Source organism: Maylandia zebra, linkage group LG16 (assembly GCF_041146795.1).
Source record: "Maylandia zebra isolate NMK-2024a linkage group LG16, Mzebra_GT3a, whole genome shotgun sequence".
Lineage (NCBI taxonomy): Eukaryota > Metazoa > Chordata > Actinopteri > Cichliformes > Cichlidae > Maylandia > Maylandia zebra.
Genome location: NC_135182.1, coordinates 13560412 through 13586801, shown reverse-complemented (window position 1 = coordinate 13586801; position 26390 = coordinate 13560412). Strand labels below are relative to the sequence as shown.

Here is a 26390-nt window from a genome sequence, read left to right as displayed (position 1 = left end):
ATACAGAGTTTTAATATAGATTTCTATTGTCAATTTACAATGTACTAAAACACAATTCCAACAGTCTATTTAATTAACTTTACATTTCATGCAGCATCATTTCTTCCTCACCAGGGTGGCAAACAGATGGTAGAGGATGAAGTAAATGGCTACAACTGGAGCCCACATATGACCTACAGCCACCAGCGTCTGGTCCATGACATCTATCCAGCCCTCCTGTGTTAGAATCTGGAACATGGACATGAATGCCTGAAGGGAGGGAAGCACAGGGTAAAAGCAAGTGAGCGAGACTGAAGGCCAGAGAAGCCAACTAAAGTGAAAGCAGCCCAGAGCGGGAAAGAAAGACAAAAGCAAAAAGGAAGGAAATCAAACCGAGAAAGACATTTGGCATTTGAAAGATTCCCTTTCACTGGTGAGCAAATCACACAGCTAATGCACATATCCCCTTCTGACCATCTTTCACAACCGTGTGACTAAGATTTCCAAACATAAGCAATGCAGAAAAAGCGAGGAGACAGCTTTTTCCTTTTTTCCCCTCTCCTCTGGTCTCCTGCCCTCTCATGCACTTGAGAGAGGTCAGATGAAGGTGTAGGGAACAGCCAGCTGCGACACGACAGCCCCTGGAGTCAAATGGCACGCCTGCACTTTCTTCTTACCCTTTCTCCTTCAGACAGCACGCACCCAGCTGGCCCCACACCCCCGCCCACCCCAACCGCCTCTGCCCCTCCCACCTGCTACAATGTCCCAGTCACTGCACATAAAGACAAAACCCAACAACAGGTCTGCCCATAGGGAAGACAGCCAAACATGATTAAGTATGACGTGACTGGATGCATCTATGTGAGTGTGTGAAACAGAAGAGGGAAAGTAAGAGAGAGAAGGGGAAACACAGCAAACAAGTGGCATCTGTTCATGAGCAGCCCTTCATATCCCGCTGTGCCCAGGATCAGAGAAACGTTGGAAAGGAGAGAAGGAAAAAATAGGAGATGGAAAGACGTTGCTAATGAGAGAGAGAAGCTTGCGAGCACTTAAAAATCAAAGGAGATGCCACATCTGTCGACCTGTCATGCTACCCATTATCAGCATCTGCAGGGCCTCCCCACTGGATGCATGAGATCTCCTTATTGGTGCTGCTCATAAAAAAAAAAATTCCTTTTGGTGTAGTTTATGTACCCGAATAGTTCAATTTAAATTGCACTGCATGTTTGCCTGAGAAGAAACTATTCCTTTCCACCCCACAGGTCCCCTCTTCTGGATACAAGATGTATGTTATTAAAACACAACCTTGGGCAATTTTGAAAAGGTTGCAGAGTGTAGCACACACAATAGAGAGGCTGCAGTGCAATGGAAATGCAAGCAGCACTGCTTTTTCTTAATTTCTTAAGAACTTAAGAATATTATGCTGAGACAAAGCTGACAAAAGAAAAACTGAATTTTAACTCTTGATGGCAGCCTACTAAACAGTCTCTTCAAATAAATCATGGTTACTGAAGATGTCTAAGGAATTAAGAATGACCACAAACCCACAGACAAGACAATCTTGGCTCTATAAATATACATAAGCTTCAAGGTTGCTTACCCTGGGGAAGGTGGTGAAACGGTCCAGCTCCTCCACAAAGCAGAACATTTGCAAGCTGATAGCAGACATTACGATGAGAAGGCTGGCTGTGAACACCACCAGGCTGCCTAATTTTTTACCTGGTCCGAATATCTTATAGACAAAGTCTTCCAGAGCTGGGGAAATCTTAATCAAGCGCACCACACGTAGCACCTAAGGGAAAGAAAAAGACATCATTACCATCAGGTTGCTTTCTGTGCCCCCCTTTTCATAAAGTTTATAATTTAGGTTTTAGGGAGAATTTAAAATACATATCATGGTTATAAAAAGCAAACATAGCAGCACATGGATTACATATTGATTTTAAAAGTGAGAGCATTCAACTTGATCCAGTGGTAACAGTGAGGTGATACTGTGGTCTGTCAGTGGGATTAGTCCCTAAATTGCCTGTGGTGACAACAATTCCAAAAGGTAATGCATCTTTGTCAGGCTTGGATCAGAGAGTAGCTATTGATCGAGCTCCTCTCTGCAAAGCCTTCGACCACAGGCTTTTCTTCAGAATCCCATACTAGGCCAAATAAACAGCTCTCCCCTATATCCTAGATATACAACAAAATAAAAAAGACAAACATAGGATACTGTTCTAAAAGGAAGCCTCGAGTAAAAAATAAAAATAAAGACAGTAATAACACTCACAGCAGAAGTGATACAAAGTATGTTCCACTCTTCACATACCATGATAGCAACTGTCTATTTTAAAATAAATTAATAATTTGAGGCTAAGGACAAAGCAAACAAGGGTAAATCCACAGAGGATACAAGGCAATTACCAGCAAAAGTCCCCCCCTCCGCGCTTCTTCAAACAACAAAGCTGCTGCTGTCTTGTTTTTATTCTCAGAATTCATATTAGGTACATTGAGGTATTGCCATTATGGCAATTCAAATTCAGACTGAAACAAATCTCCATTCCTTAAAACCAGACGTGACATTAGCAAAAAAGCAGCTTGGTCTGGCGACAAGATGATGTTGACTTAATCAAAACCTTGTTCTTGTATGCCAAATAATAAAGTGTATCTGACACTGATAATTAACAATAAATGACACCCAGAGAATCATTTTCCAGCTGGGTTGGTGCTTGAGCTTCTGAATTCAGCTTCATGCAAGCCAATGCAATTCTTAACACGAAACTAAACTGTGTGATGTGCCATACTGTCACTGTCAAAGATATCAAAGCTACCCAAGTAAGCATTTAAAGCCATATTAATAATAATAATAAATACCAATGATCTTAATTTGAGCAGTGGACTCTTACAAGAAACACTGAACAATTATACTGCTTCCTGCCTCTCTCAATAAATAAATTAATAACGCACACAGATGGGAAGTGTCCATTCTTCTGGCCTATTTATATGGGCTGTTTTGTCTGAATGGACCTTTGTGCATGTTTGTGTGTGTGTGTGTGTGTGTGTGTGTGTGTGTGTGTGTGTGTGTCAAAGTTTTACAATAAGCAGGAACCTAAAGAATGAAGCTTTTCAAATGCTCCGTTAGACAGAGCTAAATAAAAAAGAGAATACAAAAACTGCTTTGGCTAGTTTCTTCTAGTGACCTGATTTGAGCCCAGAAAATTTAAATGAATTGCTCATGAAAAAAATGTCATCTTCTTAAAGTGCAACCTGCTTGGAAAAAGATGAAAAGTAAGAGTGATCAATGAGTGAGGCAGAATCAATGCACTTAAATTAAAGATTCTCTAAAAAAAATTACTTATTAGTTAAAAGGATGAAGTAATTGCATTAGAAAAAAATGGTGAAAACATTGTGTACAACCACTGACAGCATTTTTTCCATACACATAAATTCAATCACACTTAACAGAATTAAAATAAATACAATGTTCATTTTGGAAAAACTCATATAACAGTGTAACAAATATCAAGTGAACTGTAGCTTTCAACTGTTCAGCCACAGCTAATCTCTATATTTCCAGGTCTCGAATTGAAAGCCTTGCACATGTGGGAATGGCAGCTATTGTGAGAGAGTCAGCGGGCAGATTGTTTGGTCAAGGCTCATTAAAAACCCATCGAGAAGCCTCTTCCTGTTAGATCATCCTTAGAGCTCTGTCATAGTTACTAGATCAAGGTCAATCGGTTCAAATTTGGTCCGATACAATACTTAAAGGCTTTGTTAGAGCAACAAGGCACCTTCCCTCATGGGCCATTTGTTTTTCTGGCCTGAACACTGGAATGCAAAAAAGAAAAAAAAAATGTGCAAACCATTTTGGAGGATGTAAGATCACACCCACACAAGCATTCAAGGACAACACAGAATTTGTAGAGAAAAAAAAAGCATGGAGCACTACAACTAGCACCTCTACAAAAGTGAGGCCAAAGGCATAATACACTGTTGCTTCTATCAACAGAATAACATCCCAGCTGTTTGGCTCATATGCAAAAGTCACATAACCGATCCCTACAAAATACCAATAAATAACCAGAATGTAACTTTTCACTGAAAATATCCCTGAAAACATCAGATATCTACACAATACTGGGAACTAAGGAACATAAAAACTTAATACTAAACTCATTTTATCCAGGGTACAACCTGGACAGGTCGCCAGTCTGTTGCAGGGCTAACACAAAGAGACAGCCAACCATTCACACTCACTTTCACACCTATGGGCAATTTCGAATCACCAATTAACCTTATCCTACTAACTGAATGTCTTTGGACTGTGGGAGGAAGCCCAAGTACCCGGAGAGAACCCACACAAGCACGGATAGAACATGCCAACTCCACACAGAAAGGCACCAGCCAAGTGGTGGATTCGAACCCAACAAGGTTCTGGGGTAAAGAAATTTTAGTCATCAGAAAATACAGTTAGGTCCCTAAATATGTTTAGGCATCTTTAAATTACCACAATGACTTTTAAATGAAACAACTCAGACGAGTTCAAGTGCAGGCTTTCACCTTTTATTCAGTGGACTGAACAAAAAGAAAGAATAAAAATGTGATGAACTTTTTAATACAATCCCTTCATTTCAGGGGCTCAGAATTAATTGGCCAAATTAAATAACTGAAAATAAAATGTTCATTTCTAATACTTGGTTGAAAACTCTTTGCTGGCAATGACAGCCTGAAGTCTCGAACTCATGGTCATCACCAGAGGCTCGGTTTCCTACCTTTTTAATGCTCTGCCAGGCCTTTACTGCAGCGGCTTTCAGTTGCTGTTTGTTTGTGGGCCTTTCTGTCCGAAGTTTAGTCTTCAACAAGTGAAAAATGCATGCTCGCGTCAGTTAATATCAGGTGATTAACTTGGCCATTCAAGAATATTCCACTTCTTTGCTTTAATAAACTCCTAGGTTTCGTCCTGGGATGTTCAGGTCTTTTTGTGATGCCGAGTTCACCAGTGCTTTCTTTCTTTATCAGGATGTACCACTCCTAGAATGGGTTTTTTTCTGTTTTTGCAGTTAAAGGATGGCTTGTTTCACCTTTATGGAGAGTTCCTTGACCACATGTTGTCTGTTCACAGAAAAATCTTCCAAATGCAAGCACCACACCTCAAATCAACCCTTTTGACTGCTTCATTGACAATGACATAACAAAGTAAGTGCCTACACTGCCCATGAAACAGCCTTTGAGTCATCATCCAATTACTTTTGGTCTCTTTAAAAAGAGGGTGGCACATGTTAAGGAGCTGAAACCCTTAAACCCTTCACCCAATTTGAATGTGGATACCATTAAATGAAAGCTGAAAGTCTACACATTATGTCCATGTCCATTATATAACTATAATTGGAATATGTTTCAGTAAACAGGTAAAAAAATCAAAGTTGTGTCCAAATATATATGGATCTAGTTGCAGATTGTGTGGATGGATTCATGGATTCAGGGGTCCAGTCAGATCACAACTGTAAATTGTAATTTTACCTCAGATCCTCAGACTGATTAAAGATATACTTTGAATTGGCTTTGGATTAACTTTAAATGTTTACGTCTTAAGACTTAAGTAAAAGGCAATGTTTTGAAAATCACTGATGACAACAAATCAGATGATGAAATGGACATTTCTTTTTTATTTGACTAAAAAAGCCTGGGACATGGGCCTGTTTGCTACTGTGTTGCATCACATACTCTTTTAGCAGCACTCCAAAAGCAATGGGTTACTGAGGAAACCAATTACTTGCCATTTTGGGATCTTTTGTTTGTATATGTTTTTTTTTCTTTACATAGAAGAGTTTTAACATATTGTGGGTGCAGAAACAACATTAACAGTGGTTCCTCAGCCTGTGCAGCGATTACACGTCTGTTTTTAATGCAATGCAGCCCAAGGGCCCGAAGATCCTCGAGACGGCCATTTAGGATTGGCTTTCAGCCCTGGCCCTCGGTGCAGATTTCTTCTCCTGTCTGTTGTTGCCTCCACTTCTTTTAAAACATTTTTCCTGGCTTCAATTTAAAATAAGCATGTTCTCAGTTTAAACATCGGATACTGTGTCTTTGTTCTATTTGCAATTACATATAGAGTTGAACTCTTCTGCACGTTTTTGTATTCTGATATTATTAACATTTTTCACACCAACAACATTTTTTTAAGTAGAGTCCAAAAAATGTTGCGGAGCGTAAACCCGACATGTGATGTTTGAGGGCTCCTCCAATCCCAGAATCGATAAAGACACTCTCCTGATATATTTGGAATCATTATTGTCACAGCAAAACATGAAATAACTTTAAATGTATGGAAGAACAGAGACTAGTGATATGGTTTATTTGCATGATCACGGGAAAGTTACAAAACGATTCACAGCATCTGTTCTTCATGGGACTGATAAATGTGTACGGAATCATGCTTTCTCAATCAAAATACATGAAAATGTTTATGCATGTAGTTGTGCAACCATACCTGAAAGTAGGTAAACTGGGAATGGTAGAGGTCAGGGTAGATGTGCAGAGTGGTTCCCACCACCAGCAGAGATTCAAACTTGTGCAAAGAGGAGCTGATGTAGCCAGTGAAGCCTAGACACCAGATCTTCAGAAGAGCTTCTAGGTCAAACAGCACAGTAAATGCAACCTAGGACAGAAGGGGGAAAATCCCTTTTTGCATTTGACATCTTTCAGGAGGGCATATACTATAATATTCTGTGGATGAACTTCTATTTATGGCTACAATGCACTGTCGCAAAGCATGCTGATATATAACAAATTTTTAATATAAAAAGAAATATTGATGATGAAATTGTCTAAAATAATACAATCCTATTACTAAGAAGTAGAGAGGATGTGTCCAACCAAAAACATCCAACAGAAACATAGACAGCTCAAAAAATGTAGGACAGTGAGATGTTTACCACTATATTACATCAGTACTTTGCCTGTTTCAAAAAGTATTTGAAACAAAAGGAGGCTGATTGTTGTGCTTTTTTTTTTAAGCAAAAATATTTTTGTGTGTGTTTCTCTTCATGCTTTCAGAGGATGACAGACCAGGACTACAGACAGGTCGCTTTAGTACCCAGATCCTTTAACAGCAGAATATGTTTTTTTTTTTCTTCTTTTTTATTTTAAATCTGTATCTTCTAGTCGAGCTGACAGCAATAGTAAAACACTGGACTACCATGCAAAGGATCTGAGACATTCTGTAAAACATGCATTTCTCTAAACCGAATGCCTCGTTCCTATATACCCTTCAAATCCTTCACACAGATTAGAACAAATCTGCAGATGGGTGTCTGCATGATAGGAAGGGAAGGAGACAGAAGGCAATATTTTGTGTGGGTTTTCCCTTTTCTTATCTCCTCCATCCAGCTGTATAAGAGAGTGAGGTGTGAAGTGACTGGGATAGTGGGCACAATCCTTATCGTCATTGCTGGTGTGATGTCACCTGCATACAGATGACATCAAACCAACCTGAAGGACACACAGTATCACACTTGTGTATATTCTAAAACGATGAAATTAAAAAAACAAAAAAACAAGAATTACCTTAAAGCTCTTAAAACAGAATACTCTGCGTTTAATTAAAATTAATAATAAAAGTTGTCATAGATTTGCATTCATATATATATATATATATATATATATATATATATATAGACAGATAGATAAATAAATCTCACCTCTGCCAGGTAAAACTCGTCATAGTGTCTGCGGTAATTCTCGCCTTTATAATAGTTGCTAGCAGCAACGATGACATCCACGGCAACCATGCTTAAGATGAACATGTGGAACACAGATGACCGCATCATTTGCTGTGTGAAAAGCAGAAAGGTAATTGAAGTAGAATAGCAGGAATGCTTTTGTTTTCTTTTACTCAAATAGACACAGGAGACAATTAGTATTTAGACCATTAGCTGGCAGCGAGTTAGTCTGGAACGCTTCCCTCAATTCAGCATGTTGGACAGTAGTTGACTGTGTCAGTCCAATCTGTTCAGACTTTGACAGATTGATTGATAATTTGGACAATCTCTGTCAGTGGAAACAAAAACACCACAGAAAAACCCCACTTGCTTTGACTGAGAAAACAAAAAATGTATTGCATGGTGTTCGATAAGAGATCTGCAATTGTGACTTGCTCAGCTAGAGTTTGTGTTTATCTGAGATTTTAATGAACAAGCACAGACAAAAGATAACACAAAAATATACTTTCAATTTAAACAGCTGGATATAGCTCCAACTGCAGTAAAAAAACAAAGGGTTTGATAGAACACACACTAAAGGAGATATAGTGCTGTGAAAAGTGTGGCCCCCTTCCTGGTTTCTTGTTTTGTTTTGTTTTTTTCTTTTACAAGTTTGTCACACTTAAATGTTTCTGATCATCAAATAAAATTTAATATTACACAAAGATAACCAGCATAAGTTATCTTTGTGTAATATTGAAGTAATGATTTCATTTCTCAAGGGGAAAAAAAGCTATCCAAATCTACATGGCTTTGTGTGAAATAATAATTCAATTCAATTTCAATTCAATTCAAATCAATTCTATTTATTTATATAGCGCCAAATCACAACAAAAGTCGCCTCAAGGCGCTTTATATTGTACAGTAGATCGCACAATAATAGATACAGAGAAAAACCCAACAATCATATGACCCCCTATGAGCAAGCACTTTGGCGACAGTGGGAAGGAAAAACTCCCTTTTAACAGGAAGAAACCTCCGGCAGAACCAGGCTGAGGGAGGGGCGGTGTCATCTGCTGCGACCGGTTGCAGCAGATGGCTGGTCGCACCTACCTTGCAGCAGATGGCCGGTTGGCACCTACAGTTGTTGTCAAAAGTTTACATACACTTGTAAAGAATAGAATATAATGGCTCTACCGAGTGTCCCGTTATTTCTAAAACTCTGATTTTTCTCTGATAGAGTGATTGGAACAGATACTTCTTTGTCACAAAAAACATTCATGAAGTTTGGTTCTTTAATGACTTTATTATGGGTTAACAGAAAAAAGTGATCACATCTGCTGGGTCAAAAATATACATACAGCAGTGCTAATATTTGGTTACATGTCCCTTAGCCATTTTCACTTCAATTAGGCGCTTTTGGTAGCCATCCACAAGCTTCTGGTTGAATCTTTGACCACTCCTCTTGACAGAATTGGTGCAGTTCAGTCAAATTTGATGGCTTTCTGACATGGACTTGTTTCTTCAGCATTGTCCACATGTTTTCAATGGGGTTTAAGTCAGGACTTTGGGAAGGCCATTCTAAAACCCTTATTCTAGCCTGATTTAGCCATTCCTTTACCACTTTTGATGTGTGTTTGGGGTCATTGTCCTGTTGGAACACCCAACTGCGCCCAAGACCCAACCTTCGTGCTGATGATTTTAGGTTATGTTGAAGAATGTGAAGGTAATCCTCCTTCTTCATTATCCCATTTACTCTCTGTAAATCACCAGTTCCATTGGCAGCAAAACAGCCCCACAGCATAATACTCCCACCACCATGCTTGATTGTAGGCACGGTGTTCTTGGGGTTGAAGGCCTCACCTTTTCTCCTCCAAACATATTGCTGGGCATTGTGGCCAAAAAGCTCGATTTTTGTTTTGTCTGACCACAGAACTTTCCTCCAGAAGGTCTTATCTTTGTCCATGTAATCAGCAGCAAACTTCAGTTGAGCCTTAAGGTGCCGCTTTTGGAGCAAGGGCTTCCTTCTTGCACAGCAGCCTCTCAGTCCATGGAGATGCAAAACACGTTTGACTGTGGACAATGACACCTGTGTTTCAGCAGCTTCTAATTCTTGGCACATCTGCTTTTTGGTGATTCTTGGTTGACTCTTCACCCTCCTGACCAATTTTCTCTCAGCAGCAGCTTGCGTTTTCTTCCTGATCTTGGCAGTGATGAAACAGTGCCATGCACGTTATACTTACAAACGATTGTTTGCACTGTTGCTCTTGGGACATGCAGCTGCTTTGAAATGGCCCCAAGTGACTTTCCTGACTTGTTCAAGTCAAAAATTCTCTTTTTCAGATCCATGCTGAGCTACTTTGACTTTCCCATTGTAGCGTTTGTGGGCGTTTGTATCCAATGAGCCCTATTTAATTGGCCTAAGAGAAGTCACCAACTGTAGTCACTCATAATCACTCGCAAGAAGTTAAGAGGCCATGCTATGAAGCTCAGTTCACTGACAACTTTCTAAGTCACCAAAATTGCTAATTCATGTTGCTGTATGTATATTTTTGACCCAGCAAATGTGATCACTTTTTTATATTAACCCATAATAAAGTCATTAAAGAACCAAACTTCATGAATGTTTTTTGTGACAAAGAAGTATCTGTTCCAATCACTCTATCAGAGAAAAATCAGAGTTTTAGAAATAACGGGACACTCGGTAGAGCCATTATATTCTATTCTTTACAAGTGTATGTAAACTTTTGACCACAACTGTAAACCTAATAACTGGTAGTGCCACCCTTGGCTGTAAGAACTGCAATCAAGTATTTGCAATAACTGGCAATGAGTCTTTTACATCACTATGGAGGAAGTTTGCGTTTTGGATCGTTGTCCTGCTGCATAACTCAATTGTGCTTGAGCTTCAGGGCATGAACTAATGGGCGGATAGTCTCTTTTAGGGTTCAGCGGTAATCGGACCTGGGTGTGGCTAGTGAAAGTGAACTCAGCTTTCCAGACATGTTGCTAATGAATGTTAAGTCGTGATTTAAGAAGAGGGGGGAGTTACTTTTTTACATAGGGCCAGGTAGGGTTGGAGAGCTTCTTTCCCCTTTAATAAATCGTCTAATTTAAGTGTGACAAATATGCAAAAAGTAAGAAATTGGCCAATACCTTTTCAACACCCTGTATGATGGACATCAGGTATTTAAATTTAGAACAAGACAATAGCAATTTAGTTTTAAGTGCCCACCTGGAATGCATTGGGCATGTGTATGTACATATACAGAGTACAGAAAAGCAAAAAGTCCTACATGAAATTTAAAAGCAATTAAGGGGGTTTCGTTAAATACTATGAGAAACATTGTTCCAGACATCAGAATCAGTGTGCATTCAGACAGGCAAAAACAAGAAAAAGGGAGCAATAAGTGTACGCCGTTTACCGTGAAAAAAGCAGAGGCTTTGAAAGCCTCCGATAACATCACATGATGAAAATAATCACGGAATACGAGAATATGAAGAAACTGACCCACAGTGATCCGAGACACAGACTGCTCTTTCAGAAAAATGTGGTAATGACGCATTCTTTTGGAAACAATGCGACAGATGTGATCACAGCCCTAAACTGCACATATTGTATATGGCAGGATGAACAGCATGTGAGTGGGTAGAACGACTCACCCTAAAAAAAGACTTGCATGTGAGATTAGCAATAGGAAGGACTGAAAAAGTGAAAAGTGAGAGGAAGACTTTATGACAGATGAAGATCGTTTGCAACATTGCTGGAAAGATCAAATTCGCCCCAGGAAAACGGGCCCCCTGCCATTCACCCTCCTACACACAAGGACACTTACAGTACAAACTCAAAAGTCTAGAAATCCAGATCTGCAGTCAGTTTGCTTTGAAAACAAGTGAGGAATTATTAGATAAACTTACCCAACCAAGCTACTGAATGACACGTATATTACATGATGTATTGCATGCTGTTTTACCACACTTATGTTTACCTGACAAAAATCTCTTACAGTACAAAAACAGACTTCTGTCAGGAGCAATGGCACTGGTAGCACACCTTGATCATTGCCAGTATTCTGTCTCCTATATGTCTATATTGTTTTCTTTTACTTCTGGCTTTTTCTAACCTTAACCAAATACCTTTAGCTTCCTAATAAAGCAAACTAAAAAGCAGCAGACTGTTAACCAGCAGGGCTGCATTGCAATTAAAGAGGGTTAAAAAGGGAGGGGTTAAAAGGAGCAGTTTTGAGGTTAAGCACACAGGTTCAAGGGCAATTGTGGGTATAAATCGGTTAGACATATGTCTAAATTCTACTGAGTTCACTTTCCTTCGTCTTAAATACGAAGAGGCAATACTAAGTTAGTAATATCCCTAAGTTTCTGACAGCTTAAAATAAACTTGGGCTTTAAATCCAGGCTAACAAAGGAGTGTTTGGCTGCCCTCTCTGGTTGAAACTTTCTAGTGCGATTCCCGTATCATGCATGCTGGGTTGGATGTGATCAAAAATTCACTCGACTGGTCAAGCAACAGCACCCTAACTTTTACATCACGGCAGGTGGATGAAAACTTAAACCACTGGATGTCAGCAAAAACAAGATCTTCAGCTGGTGTTAAGGTGCTCTTTAAGATGATGTCATTTGCATAAGACCCAGTCATATACAGAGCTATGAAACTGCCAGTATAGTCAGCCAAATCTTTCACAAATCTTTTTCTTTTTTCACTTCATGTTTGTTGTAAAATTCTTCCTACTTTTGAAAACTCAACTTACTGGCTAGGCTAACAGAGCTCATAGCCTTGAGGATGGGTGTTTTTGTGTCGAACTTACACATGCCCACTCTAGACACACAGTGCTTAAGCTCCCTGACTGAGATTGGACGTGACAAAGCAGTTTGACATTTCCAGCAACCAGACGTTCTCCCCCATGGGTGTTTTGGCTGAATGGATCTGTGCGTGTGCGTGTGTGTGTGTGTGTGTGTGTGTGTGTGTGTGTGTGTGTGTGTGTGTGTGTGTGTGTGTGTGTGAAGAAGCAAGACAGAGGCATACTGACAGAGAGCAGAAAGTACATGCTTGTGTGTATGAAAGTCAATTTTCTTAAGGTCCTGACTTTGCCCATATTCTCTGTCAGCTTTTGGGAATCACATCTCTAAGAAAACCTGGAGAGCAGTGTCTACTTCGAACATCTGTCATATGGAGATAGAGCCCTGTAACCATTCACGTCTGCCACAAAACAACCTTTTGATCTTGCCCTCACGCTGCCATTTGCGCCAAATTGCCTAAACATGCAGAGCAATTCACCGTATAACACTCTCCATGTTGTTCCAAAGGCAAAATGGCTGAGTTTCCCTAATGCAGCTGATGACACTGGCACACCCTGTATGGCCTCAAGATGTCAGAATCAATTTAAGAGCATCAACTGCAGTACAAGAAGGCTCTCCCCTGCTGTTTGATGTTCCTCAGCTTGTATGTCTCTGAAATCCTTTGCCACTTGTTTGATGGATGCTATTTATTCGAGCTGCCTCTGGCACAATCATGCGTGCGCGCAGATACATACACACACACACACACACACACACACACACACACACACACGAATATATGAAGTTGATGATTGCTGAAATAGAATAGAACATTTTAATCAATTTCTTGTTTTCTCCCAAATCTATGACATGACAATATACAGATACTAAACTATATATAAGCATCCACATATTTGAAATGTAATGTCCACCTCACATTTACTAGCAACTGCTTCCTGAAGAAAAGTTACTAATGACAGAGAGAGAGAGAGAGAGAGCGATGATGAATTCAAGTGTTGCAAGCAGCTACACATTAAGTTGCGATTTTGTCTTTTTTCCAGTGAATAATAGCACAATTTTCTCCGTGAGTGAAGCAAACTTTAATTTCCAATACATAGCACAGCATACCTCCGACATGCAGCGTGTACTCAGCTCTTATGTTCTAGACTGCAACAGATTGTCCATGATGGAAATTATACATGCAAATAGCGTTGTGGAGAAAAGATCATTTCGACTGGCATGCAAATTGGTATCTAGGGAAAAAGAGCACTCAGTGTGTGTTTTTCTCTGGTAAAATTAAAAGTGCAATTGAAAAAAATACAAAGGAATAGGTAATGAACATCTATTTCTCTTTTTGTGAAGACTTCTCGTTACTTGACTTGTGCACTTTTGTTCCTTAGTGCTAAGTCAATCTGAACAGTGAAGCAAATTCTCACTCTCACTAAAGGCTCTGGTCAGTGAAGAATAAACCATAATCTCACCAAAGAGCTGAGACAACATTCAGCTGTCCTCATATAAGAGATGTAGCGACACAAGCCGCTGTAAGTAAAGAGACCGATCCTCTGAATGATGGGAAAATATCCATAATATCTGGAAATTTTCCAGGGCCTGCAACTGTAACACAATCAACAAAGAGACGCAGACTGGCTGCTTCCTCGTCTTCTGTCTGTTCCCTCAGACTGCCAAGGAGGACAAATGCTCTTTCCGCTGGTACATGAGAGGAGTGTAGCACATGTGCACATAGCTGGCAGGGAAAAGCAGTAGTCACACAGGAATTGTCACCAACAGACTGGGCCATGTTCTGGCACCTACTGCTGCTACAGTTTTCTCTCCTGTTTACTGAGATTAAGAAGAACTTGAGTGGGATTACAGACTGTTTTGCTTGAGTTATTTTTTAAGTCTCTATACTTGACAAAGAGTTCTCTTAAGGCTTTTTTATTCCAACCGAATTAAAAAAAATAAATGAATAAAATATGCAAACCAAACATCGTAATTCAGAAGCCTACTGTCAAATTAAGATATCAACACAGAGTTATTGTAATTCAAAGCTTTTGGCTGAAGGAGTGGGTGCATAAAGTCTTACTGGGCTGTGGATCAAGTTAAGTGGGTGCCCCTTGACTTATTACGGCCTTGACTACAGCAGGCTGACTCATGTCTCTGGCTGGAAAAAGGGTCTTAATAAAACATGATGGTCTCCCTTTAATATCTGCTGGCTTTGCCACCTCTGCGTCCATTCCGTGTCTTAGTCCTAGAATAGGACTGTGTGGTGTATCTAATTTCAGAAAATATATCACTGTGCTCCTGACTAGACTGAAAGAACAATTACATTCAGAGCTGATCTCACAGGAACAGTCACATGTTGTTCACTTTCTTCTTGCAGATGATCCATTTCACATCACACACATATGCACTACCTACCTTGCTATGTCTTTCTTTTCTGCATCCTGTGTTCTCCTCATCTAATTTCCGTTCTTTGTACCCTCTTTCTCCTTCCATGCAGAGTCAAACTGACCTTAACCTTCACACATTGTAGATCTTTGTGTTTGTGTGGCTGCCTAAAAGTATACGAGTGGTGTCACTGAGAAGATCCAGAAGACAAAGGGCAGGGACAAATAGGGAGCTCAAGAGAATCAATAACCTCTGGCTTTAGGGAGAGAGAGGTCAAAAAGATCCTCATTTTGCTCAGTAAGCTAGTGGTTTATCCATCACACTGCATTTAGCTCTGCAGATGAGGAGTGAGGAACAGCAACTGCTCATTGGCAAAGAGACAACGCAAAATTAAACACATGACTTTGCTGGATTACTAGAAGACCTGAACATTCATTATTGCTTTTCCACTTTCCCTAAGTGGTCATTTGAAGCTCTTTTAATTATTGACTCCAATAGTATATATCTGCAGTGAGTATTTCTCTTTATTTTGCCTATAGCAGCCAAAGCACCAATCTGCGGTATAATTATGGCACGGTGGAGCATCAGGGGCTAATTAGCAGACCAAATCTATGGGGAAAGGAACAGAATGCTTCATTAACCTCCACCGGTCTCCGACTGAAAACCCTTAAATAAATACTGTCCAAGCAGTCTGTGTGATTAAAATATAGCAAAGAGAGACCTTCTGAATGTAAGATGGCTCCTACAGGCACTACTAAAAACTCACAGGAACACTCGTGCATGTCTTTTGTTCTCACAGGCCTTAATTCTGAACTCTACTGCTGATTATAATGTCTAAACATAAAAATATGCTTTTAATGCAATAGCAAAGAGAAACATGCAAATATGTATATGAAAATGACTGTTGGTAGATTTCATGAGCACAAATATGCAAATGTAAAGTTTTTACCGTCCGAAAGCGAAAAGAACAGAATATTCTAATTCAACAAAAATGACAACCAGGATGCCATATGTTGTCAAAACTTTGATTAAGACTATACTGCTGTAAGACAGCATTAGTTAAAAATGAGATAATAAAAACATTAGAAAAACAGCTGTTAGAGTGGACGAGGAAAGTGAAGGTGCTCCCTGCTTAGAGGGCTATTTTTGTTTGTAGCCCCTCAGGAGAGGAAGCTGCCATTTCCTCCCCGTCTCCAAAAAGAGCAGGTGGTTAATCAATTATGTGCTATCTCCAACTGCTGCAGCCAGATTGGACCAAGACAGATCCAGATTGACACACACGCACACGAACAAATACGCAGACGTCTGCAGGCAGATCGCCGGGCTGCCTGTCGAAGACGCAGAGGCCTGACCGGACACTTGCACGTAGTTTCAAAGACATTCCGACGGTAATAGGTGAGCCGGCAGCAGACAAAGACAGGATGCACACGGGTCTCCTATCTGCAGAAAGCACCCACCTGCCAGCGCTGAAACATTTTAATCATTTGACGGCCAATTACTCTGGAGCCAGATAGAGCAGAACAGAAACTCACACTTCACTTCCCCAGCACTCACAGATGGCCCTGCAGGCTGGATCTCCACTACCTGTCTTCACTCTACCTGTCAAGTCAGCTAACACTGTTCCCTTCTGATATGGATGAAAAAGCAAAGAAATACAGTGTTTGGCAAGGCTTTAAAGAAAGCGTGCAAGGGGCATCCATCAATAATCTGATACTGGTGTAATATGGCATGCCTTCTCACACCAACCATTACATCAGAGAAGAGAAATGTGTGGGTTTTTTTTAAATCACATTTACATACATACATAACTACTGTGTACAACTGCCCACGACACATGGATGCACAGATACACAGGTGCAGCTACACTAACTGTCAATGCAATCAATCCCATGTCTTTCCTATTTAAACTCATTTTACAGTGATCTTCAGGTACATTTCTTTTATTTAAATATAACAATATCTACAAATTGCAATACCTTAAGGAAATTCTAAGTCTGAAGTACCATTTGCAGTGGGAAATATCACGATTTAATAATGAACAGTGTGTTGTTTGTCTTTATTATGCTTTCTCATTCGAAGTCAAAGCACATTATGAACTGGCCTGTTCCGATAAATTAGGAGACAGTTTAAATTAAAGTCCTTTAAAAATAAAAGACTAATTCTTCAAGTCAATACTGGTGAATATTTTGTGTACAACGCATTTTAGATGAGATTAACTTCTTTTAACAACTAATCTGTGAAACCTGTAACATATTTCCTTACTTAAAATCCTTCTTTGTGATCTCTGATTAGGCCTTTCGGGTTTGGTTTGAAGAGCTGGGTTAGATCTTGCAGTGCTTTTGACAACATGAAAACATGAAAACATTTTCAGAGTGCTTTGATGGCTTTATATGCCACAAACTGCTGTCAGTGTCTGACTGGCACCAGAAAACAATGGAAGACTTTTGAGATTAGCACTGTACAATACATGTCAAAATCAGTCACAAGTATTCAGCTAATACTTAATCATTATTTGCCTCACATTTGACACACTGAATGCACAAGCAGGCTAAAACATTTACATACCAGCTTAAAAAAAATAAGAATCTCAACTGAACAAACAAACTAAAACAAAAGTTTCAGCAGGTTATTTAAACAAAATCTTATTTTCCTTGCTTGCACTCAAGTCTATCTGCAAGGCAGATTTTCCTCAGCTTTTGTCAGATGGTATCATTGGTAAACACATGTCACTGATTGTTACCATGGAAACATAAAAATCATCTAGGCTATTTTGACGGTAGGATCTGAAATCTCATAGTAATATATACTAAATATTTAGCTAACATATGCTTTTCCTTTTAAAACTTTATTGTTATAATACATGCATTGTCTAGTACTGGCCTTAATATGAAATATATTTTGTTGAAGTTAATAAAGTAATATCAGGATCATTCCTATCCTATGTTTCTGTGTTTTGATTATCAGAGACAGATGTTCATCTATCACAATTTCAAGGCCATTTCCAACAGTCCGTGTGATGGTAGTGTGAGTTGCCTTGCGTCTACCAGTTCACTGTGAAGCTTGCTCCCTCTCACAGGGAGCCGGCCCCACAGCATCTGTATCCTCTGGTATATGACTTGAAAAAAAATCCTTTCTCCTATCCTATTATCAGCAGTTAATGATGTTGAAGCAAAAATCCAGAATTATGTACAGCAAAGCAATCAAACAAGAAGGCATGGCCTTTGAGGCAAATGTTCACCAGATTCAGATTCTTTCTGCCCATCTGCTCATAGTTTTACTGGAGGCGAATGCAATCTAACCCGCAATTCATCCACACAGCAGTCTGACTAAAACAGAAGCTGTCTTTTTTGACCCAGTGCTATAAAGGTGACCTAATGCTGCTGTCTTTCACTCCATTAGCCTTTCTACTGTTGGAAATGATCATCTTGTTATCACATAATGACAATAATGGCTATTTGTTACGAGTGAATAAGGCAAATGAAGAAGTCTTTGATTGTTCCTTGTAATGCAGCACAGGGCTCAGAGGGAAGTCAGCCGTGTTTATCCCTCTGGTTATCCCTCTATCTAAATCTTTCCTTCAGCCGATGATGAGGCTCTGGGGGACATGCTGCTTTAACACTGGCAGTCCCAGGCTTCTACCTTTCTACCTTTAAAACCCGCCACCAGCCAAATGGCTGGTAGGCTTTTAGCTAAGCTTTAGCTTCAGGCAAGTGGAAGCTAAATTGGCTAGTCATTCATATGTAAATTGGGTTGTTACCTGGGAATTCTGGAGGGAGGGGAGTGGGGGTGTGTGGATGAGGGGGTGGGGGAGCTGCTAAAAGCGGTGAGCTTCCTTTTGTGTTTCATCTTGATGCATTCTCAATCATCCAGGGAAACAAATCTCCAAAAGTCACCAACTTGGAGTGTTTCAGTTTGCCATCTTAGGGAGAAATCAACACACATGGGTGTATGTCCTTTGTTGCTGAGATTTATTGATAAAAACAGTACAAAAAATCAACCATTTGTACACATTTTTACAAATAATTATAAAAAGTGAGTGAGTACATTTCAACATTTTCAGCAATCACTCACAATCCTGGCACTGCCATGGTATCTGTAGTCTGCATTTACCACATGTGTATCTGTTGCAGTGAACACATCGCACAGTGGCATGATTGTTCTTGCAATTGTGTTTGACCTGACACATGGCTCTTTTTCCAGGGCTCGGTGTGGAGGGTTGTGTCAAAGGCAACTGTTCTTTTCTTGCCTTCTTCGCAGCTACATGAGAGTGAGCTAACTCCCTTGCAAGCTCCACCAGGAAGTCCACCCGTCTTTCCTTCGTCCCGGAGCATGCTTGATACAGCACATGTGCATTCAGTGCTGCCATGTCAATCATGTTATAAAACACGGCAACTGGCCAGCGCCGTGTTCCTCTGCGGACAGTGTACTCCCGAACCATCTGGTCCATCACATCCACGCCACACTTTGTTTTGTTGTAAAGGGTGACAGTGTTTGGCTTCCTTTTGGTAGTGTTATCAGTCTGAACCACGCCGTGCATGCTGCTAAGAATATAGACTGTCTTCTTCCGTTTGGCCGCATACGCCGTCAGCGTGGCGTATGCGGCGTATTTCCACAGCCACAGCGTATTTCTTAGGTGTTTTCAACCTCTGCTGCCACGCTGACGGCGTATGCGGCCAAACGGAAGAAGACAGTCTATATTCTTAGCAGCATGCACGGCGTGGTTCAGACTGATAACACTACCAAAAGGAAGCCAAACACTGTCACCCTTTACAACAAAACAAAGTGTGGCGTGGATGTGATGGACCAGATGGTTCGGGAGTACACTGTCCGCAGAGGAACACGGCGCTGGCCAGTTGCCGTGTTTTATAACATGATTGACATGGCAGCACTGAATGCACATGTGCTGTATCAAGCATGCTCCGGGACGAAGGAAAGACGGGTGGACTTCCTGGTGGAGCTTGCAAGGGAGTTAGCTCACTCTCATGTAGCTGCGAAGAAGGCAAGAAAAGAACAGTTGCCTTTGACACAACCCTCCACACCGAGCCCTGGAAAAAGAGCCATGTGTCAGGTCAAACACAATTGCAAGAACAATCATGCCACTGTGCGATGTGTTCACTGCAACAGATACACATGTGGTAAATGCAGACTACAGATACCATGGCAGTGCCAGGATTGTGAGTGATTGCTGAAAATGTTGAAATGTACTCACTCACTTTTTATAATTATTTGTAAAAATGTGTACAAATGGTTGATTTTTTGTACTGTTTTTATCAATAAATCTCAGCAACAAAGGACATACACCCATGTGTGTTGATTTCTCCCTAAGATGGCAAACTGAAACACTCCAAGTTGGTGACTTTTGGAGATTTGTTTCCCTGGATGATTGAGAATGCATCAAGATGAAACACAAAAGGAAGCTCACCGCTTTTAGCAGCTCCCCCACCCCCTCATCCACACACCCCCACTCCCCTCCCTCCAGAATTCCCAGGTAACAACCCAATTTACATATGAATGACTAGCCAATTTAGCTTCCACTTGCCTGAAGCTAAAGCTTAGCTAAAAGCCTACCAGCCATTTGGCTGCTCTCCGGGTTTTAAAGGTAGAAAAGCCAAATGGCTGGGCTCTGGGCCTTCCTAGTGTTAATGGGAATACTGCATATTTCGCATTTTCTCTTTCCTTCCCTTCTTCAAATTTCCCTGTTATTATTTGCACTCTCTTCCTTGCTCTGTTTATGTGTGCATGCGTCCTTAAAACCTAGCTCCAGAGCAGCTTTAACTCCATTAGGGCGTGCTGACAGCCATCCACCTTCACATAGCTGCAGACTCCATTGGCAGTCTTTCACAGCAAGGGCCCAGCTTTTTACACCACAACACGCCGCTATCAACAGCGGGCCAGCTGCAAACAACACCCGCCGCTTTCAGCTTATCTTTAAAGCCCAACCATTTGGATCACACCAACCACGAGACGCCAGTGGTGTCCATCATGTAGAAGTCATTTAAAACCCATCTGTCACTGGAGCGACATCATTAGCGCAGCATTACACATCAAACATGAGCCTCCCCTCATTTTAAATCCCATCACTTAACTGTTTGACACTGTTCAGCCACTAAAGAAAGAAACAAATGCAAAAACAATGATGTGATACTGCATCAGTCTACAGCAGCTGTTAAAGAGAATGAAGTTATCTGCTTTTTGTTAATAGACAGAATAGGAATTATTCAGGTGCATATGAGAGGAAAAAGAAACAGTTTACACCAGCAGCATATTAATCGTGTGACGTGTTTACCTGGAGGCAGGCAGGCGCTCGGCCATGTGGTTTGTTGACGTCCACAGCAACAAGCTGCCATCCCCCAGCAGCATCTTCATGGAACATCTGAGGCACAAGGACAGCATGTAAGTGGAAGAACGAACACACACACACATAAAATCTCCATACCATTCAAAACACTGGACACAACAGACATTTCAACCTCTAGGCTACATCTTCATAAGACATCTGTGGCCAGAAAAAAGCTGAAGGCATACACACAGAACCAACCCACACAAGCAGTGTGATAGCTACTAAATACAGTATGCAGGCCTAAGGACCTAACACCGGAAATAAAAACAAGCAAATATCAGAGCAGAGACTTTCAAATACACAAGACAGCTGGTTCACTCATTAATAACAGTTCTACCAAATCTTGAATATAACAAATTAGACATATGAGAAATATCAACAAAGAGTTAACTTGATATTAAGAATCAACCAAAAGTGTTTATTTCAGTTAGCTGCCAAACATTACAATAACTCATATACAGCAAACATACTGTGATTGCCATGTATCAGTATCACAGCAAGATCAAGTGTTTATAGCCACTCAGGCAGATGCTAATCCCAGTTTCAAATAATTAATTTTATAGAAAATCTAAATTAATAACACACAAACCATAATTTCACTGAAAATTAATTTGCTGCCTAGGCTGGAGAAAACTATGTGATCCTAAAGCAAACATACAGAGAAAAATGAGAGTTGGCGGAATGTAGCATAACAAATCTCTGGAGCAGGGTGCCGCCGGTGCGTCGAGCCACCTGGGGGGCTCTTCAACTGGTGGGGGAGATTGTCACATCTTGCAGGAGCTTTCCTCTCCTCAGGAGCTGCCTCTGCAGGAGGGGGAGATACAGGAGAGGTGGAGGAAGATCTCAGCCTGGGTGTTTATTGTCTTATGTAGTCTGGAAGATGAGTGGATGGTGGGGTGGGTGCAGTTTTCTCTGTGGTGGGGTTGGGTGGACTGTCCCGGGCTCTGTGGGGCCGGGCGGCGCTGCTGCACTGGGCCCGGTCTGGATGGGCCTGGGCCCCCTTTCCCTGACGGGTCGCGGAGTATGGGGGTGCCTACTGGGGTCAGCGGGGGAGCTGGCCCCAGGGAGGGGTCACTTGCCCCTCCCTTCCTTCCCTCCCCATCTCCAGCTGCCTCCCTCTTCCCGCTCCACCACAACCACCCACACATGCAGGGCCTTGGAGTAGGGGTATGTCACCAGGGTGCAGAGGAGGCTACCCCCCCCTCTGTCCCCTTCTGGCTGCCTCTGCCTCAATTTTATCCCACAACTTAGACATTCACATTACTCACACTCTCATTACACATACATATAGGATCTTGGGGGTGGGCACGATACACGGAGTCCAAAGTACCATCAGGGTGTACACCCCACCCCTGGCATCGTTGCCCACCTCTCAATTTTAAATACACGTAGACATTGAGGGCTAGCAGGAGGGACCATGCGCTTACCTGCTGCTCTCTGGCAGGTAGCTCCAAGCCCTCCTGGGTTTTAAATGCACCTTAGAACACACATGCATCAACATTACAATGAGCGGGTGGAGGGAGGTTCGGAGTCTTCTCTCACCCCCGTTCTCTGCGACTTGCTGGAGCAGGGGGGCTAGGATTAGGAGGAGGAGTTGGCCGTCCGACTGCGGTCTGGAGTGTGGAGCCTTCCTGCTGCTGCGGAGTCGGGGCGGTCTGCCTCCCCCCACCGCAGGGAAAAGGGAAACCCCACCTGGGTCTGGGTGCAGTTCCCCCCTCCAGGGGCAGGGGCACCTAGACCCGGTTTGTAGAGTACGCTTGGGGAGTGTGATCGTGTGTACAACGTCTCTTTATGTCTGTCTCCACGTTGGTTGAGTGTGGAGTAAGTGCATATGAGAGCATGAGGGTGGGAATGGATGTTTGTATCTGTGTGTGCCTGTATGTCTGTGTCTATATGTCAGGTTGGGTGTCAGGCGCCACCTCTCTGGGGACATCTCAGGCCCTCCAAGGTTTGGAGGCCTATCTCCCCCTACCACCACTTCCCCTGCCAGTGGCGGACCCCCTCAGACATCGGTGCGTTGGTGGTTCTTTGTGTCCGGGGATGGGCGTCCAGGTACACACCGGCTCACTCCTTGGCGGCCGCTTATCGGGGCCTGGAGCCTGGGGCTCGCTCGGGCCACTTCGGAGGTGGGGTGCCCCCAGCCTCTCGGCCTGGGGCTCGGTCACTCAGGCGCAGCTGGCTGCCGGCGGAGCTCACGGGCGCGTCACTGCAACTCCCCCTGGCTTCTGCTCCGCGGCTGCTGAGTGAGCCCTCATCTGGGACTCTCCTCAGCTCTTTCCGGGACAGTGGCGCAGCTGCCCCTCTGTTGGTCTTCCTTGGTCTCTTGTGTTCTGGGGGCCTCTGGATGTCTGGAGTTTTGATCTCCTCCACACCTGCTTCACGCCCTGGAGGACGGGGCTGTGGCCCCCCCACACCCTCTAGCAGATTATTACATGAAGGAACCTTTTAAAAAAACAAAAAACAAGCGCGTCCATGCTCACAGGTGTACACACTGGTGATCACACCCACAAACTACACCCTTTTTGGCTCCTACCTCAAAGCACACTGTGTTCTGTTGATCTTATGTGCTGCACAATAATGTTTAACATTTAGTATTTACTGTCATATTCCCATATATCATTGTGATGTTGTTTATTCTATTACTCTTGTTCTCTTCTGCTTGCTTTCTTTTTTCTTTCTCAGCAGGTGATCCAGGTGATTGATATATGCATTTTTTTTTCTCTGCCCGTTCTGTTGGTTTTTGTCTTTTGCCCTTCTCCCCCGTCCCTCTTCTCAGCTGTTTCTCTTTCCCTCTTTCTTTCTCCCCTTCTTTCCCCCAGTCAAGTCTGTCCCGTATTCAGTAAGTGAAAATAAAATAAACAATAAAAGGTGAATCAAATGGACCATTACGGCAAGGCTGGGATGGTCAGTTTGGTAAAGTAAATCCGTTGGGCATCTTTCTTTGCCTTTAGACAACAATTCTGATGGCAAAAGAGCCAAACGGGACAGGCCAAAAAAAAAAAAAAAAAAAAAAAAAAAAAGCATAACAAATCTCGTAGTCAGGCTACAGGAAACATTTAAAGGCCTGGCAGACTTGGACATTATTATTAATTGTGTTAAATTACTATATGGCAGCAATGTTGTTAATTTTATGGGCATTTATGCATTAGCTGCGACATGCCATGAAGTGATGTGCCCTGGGCACATCACTGTAAAAGAGCAACTCTGCAGCAGAGACATTGAGCTGTTAGCCGTTAGCATGCGTCCGTACTACCTGCCCCGGGAGTTCTCGCATGTTATCGCGATAACAGCGTATGTCCCCCCCTCGGCCAACGCGGATGCAGCCTGTGACTCTCTCCACTCTGTGGTCAGCAGACTGCAAACACAATCACCGAGAGCCCTTCTCATAATATCAGGGGACTTCAATCATGCCTCACTGGACTCCACACTGCCCACCTTCACCCAGTATGTGACCTGCCCAACCAGAGTCAATAAAACACTGGACTTACTGTATGCCAATGCAGAAGAGGCATACAGTTCATCACCTCTCCCTCCCCTGGGCAGATCTGATCACAACCTGGTGCACCTTGTCCCTGTGTATGAGCCCTTAGTGCGCAGGGAGCCACCAGCCACCCGCACAGTACAGAGATGGTCAGAGGAGAGCGAGGAGGCTCTTAAGGATTGTTTTGAGTCGACTGTGTGGGAGGTGATTTGTGATGACCACGGTGAGGACATCGACAGCCTTACTACATGCATTACTGACTATATAAACTTCTGTGTGGATAACACTGTACCTACCAGGACTGTACGGTGTTTCTCCAACAACAAACCTTGGATTACCCCAGAAATTAAAACCGTCCTCAAGCAGAAGAGGAGGGCCTTCAAATCCAGAGACAAAGAGGAGTTGAAAAGGGTGCAGAGAGAGCTGAGGGGACTGATAAGGAATGGGAAGGAGAGCTACAGGCAGAAGATGGAGAACCAGCTTCAACAAAACAACGTTGGTGAAGTCTGGAGAGGCCTCAGAACCATCTCGGGCCACAAACAGCAGAACTCTCTGCCTGGGAGGGATGTGAGATGGGCAAATGAACTGAATCATTTCTTCAACAGATTTGACTCAGCCATGAGGCAGTCTGCAACATCGGCTGCAGACTCACCCACCCCCACTGCTGCTGTTCCACCTCAGACACTTCACACCTCCTCTATTCACCCTGCTCACTCCCCCCCACCCCCAACAACAGCATCCAATACACACTCAACACAAGGCTCCAGCCTGTCTCTCTCAACCACCCAGGTTAGGAGGGAACTGAGGAGGATTAATGGCAAGAAGGCAGCGGGTCCAGATGGCATCAGCTCGAGGGTCGTCAGGTCCTGCGCGGACCAACTGTGTGGGGTGATGGAGCACCTCTTCAACCTGAGCCTGAGGTTGGGAAGAGTCCCACAGCTCTGGAAAACCTCCTGTGTTGTACCAGTGCCAAAGACTTCACGCCCCAAGGACCTCAACAGCTACAGGCCGGTGGCTCTGACATCCCACCTGATGAAGACCCTGGAGCGGTTGGTCCTGGCTCAGCTTCGGCGCCTAATAAGCTCATCACTGGACCCACTTCAGTTTGCCTACCAGCCTGGCATTGGAGCGGTTGATGCCGTCATTCACCTCCTACATCGTTCCCTCGCTCACCTGGAGACCGTTGGAAGCACTGTGAGAATCATGTTCTTTGATTTCTCCAGTGCCTTCAACACTATTCTTCCCTCGGTTCTAAAGGACAAGCTGGTGAACTCTGGAGTGGACCATCACCTCACTACCTGGATCCCGGACTACCTCACCGACCGACCACAGTATGTGAGGACTCAGGGCTGTGTGTCGGACAGGGTCGTCTGCAGTACGGGGGCCCCACAGGGAACTGTTCTGGCTCCGTTCCTCTTCACCATCTACACTGCAGACTTCTCCCACAATTCCACCCAGTGCTTCCTGCAGAAGTTCTCTGATGACTCTGCAATAGTCGGCCTCATCACTGATGGGGATGACAAGGAGTACAGAGGTCTGACCCAAGACTTTGTGGACTGGTGCCAGCTGAACTACCTCCAGATCAACGCCAGTAAAACCAAGGAACTGGTGGTAGACTTCCGCAGGCACAAGCATTCTCCACTGCAACCACTGAACATCCAAGGTATGGACATTGAGGCTGTGGACAGCTACAGGTACCTTGGTGTTCATCTGAACAATAGAC

The 26390-nt window shown here is 42.6% G+C and overlaps 1 protein-coding gene across 5 annotated transcripts in view; it reads right to left on the bottom strand.

The window, feature by feature from the left end:
- Nucleotides 1–26390, bottom strand: part of nalcn (sodium leak channel, non-selective) — a 74310-nt gene that overhangs the window by 29280 nt on the left and 18640 nt on the right. For all 5 annotated transcript variants that reach the window (XM_004567966.2, XM_004567967.2, XM_004567968.2 and 2 more), the window contains 5 exons: nucleotides 21133–21219; nucleotides 7665–7796; nucleotides 6455–6622; nucleotides 1580–1771; nucleotides 112–249 (listed from right to left, as the gene is read on the bottom strand). In XM_004567966.2, coding sequence (XP_004568023.1) covers nucleotides 112–249; nucleotides 1580–1771; nucleotides 6455–6622; nucleotides 7665–7796; nucleotides 21133–21219 — 717 coding nt within the window. The remainder of the gene's footprint in view (nucleotides 1–111; nucleotides 250–1579; nucleotides 1772–6454; nucleotides 6623–7664; nucleotides 7797–21132; nucleotides 21220–26390) is intronic.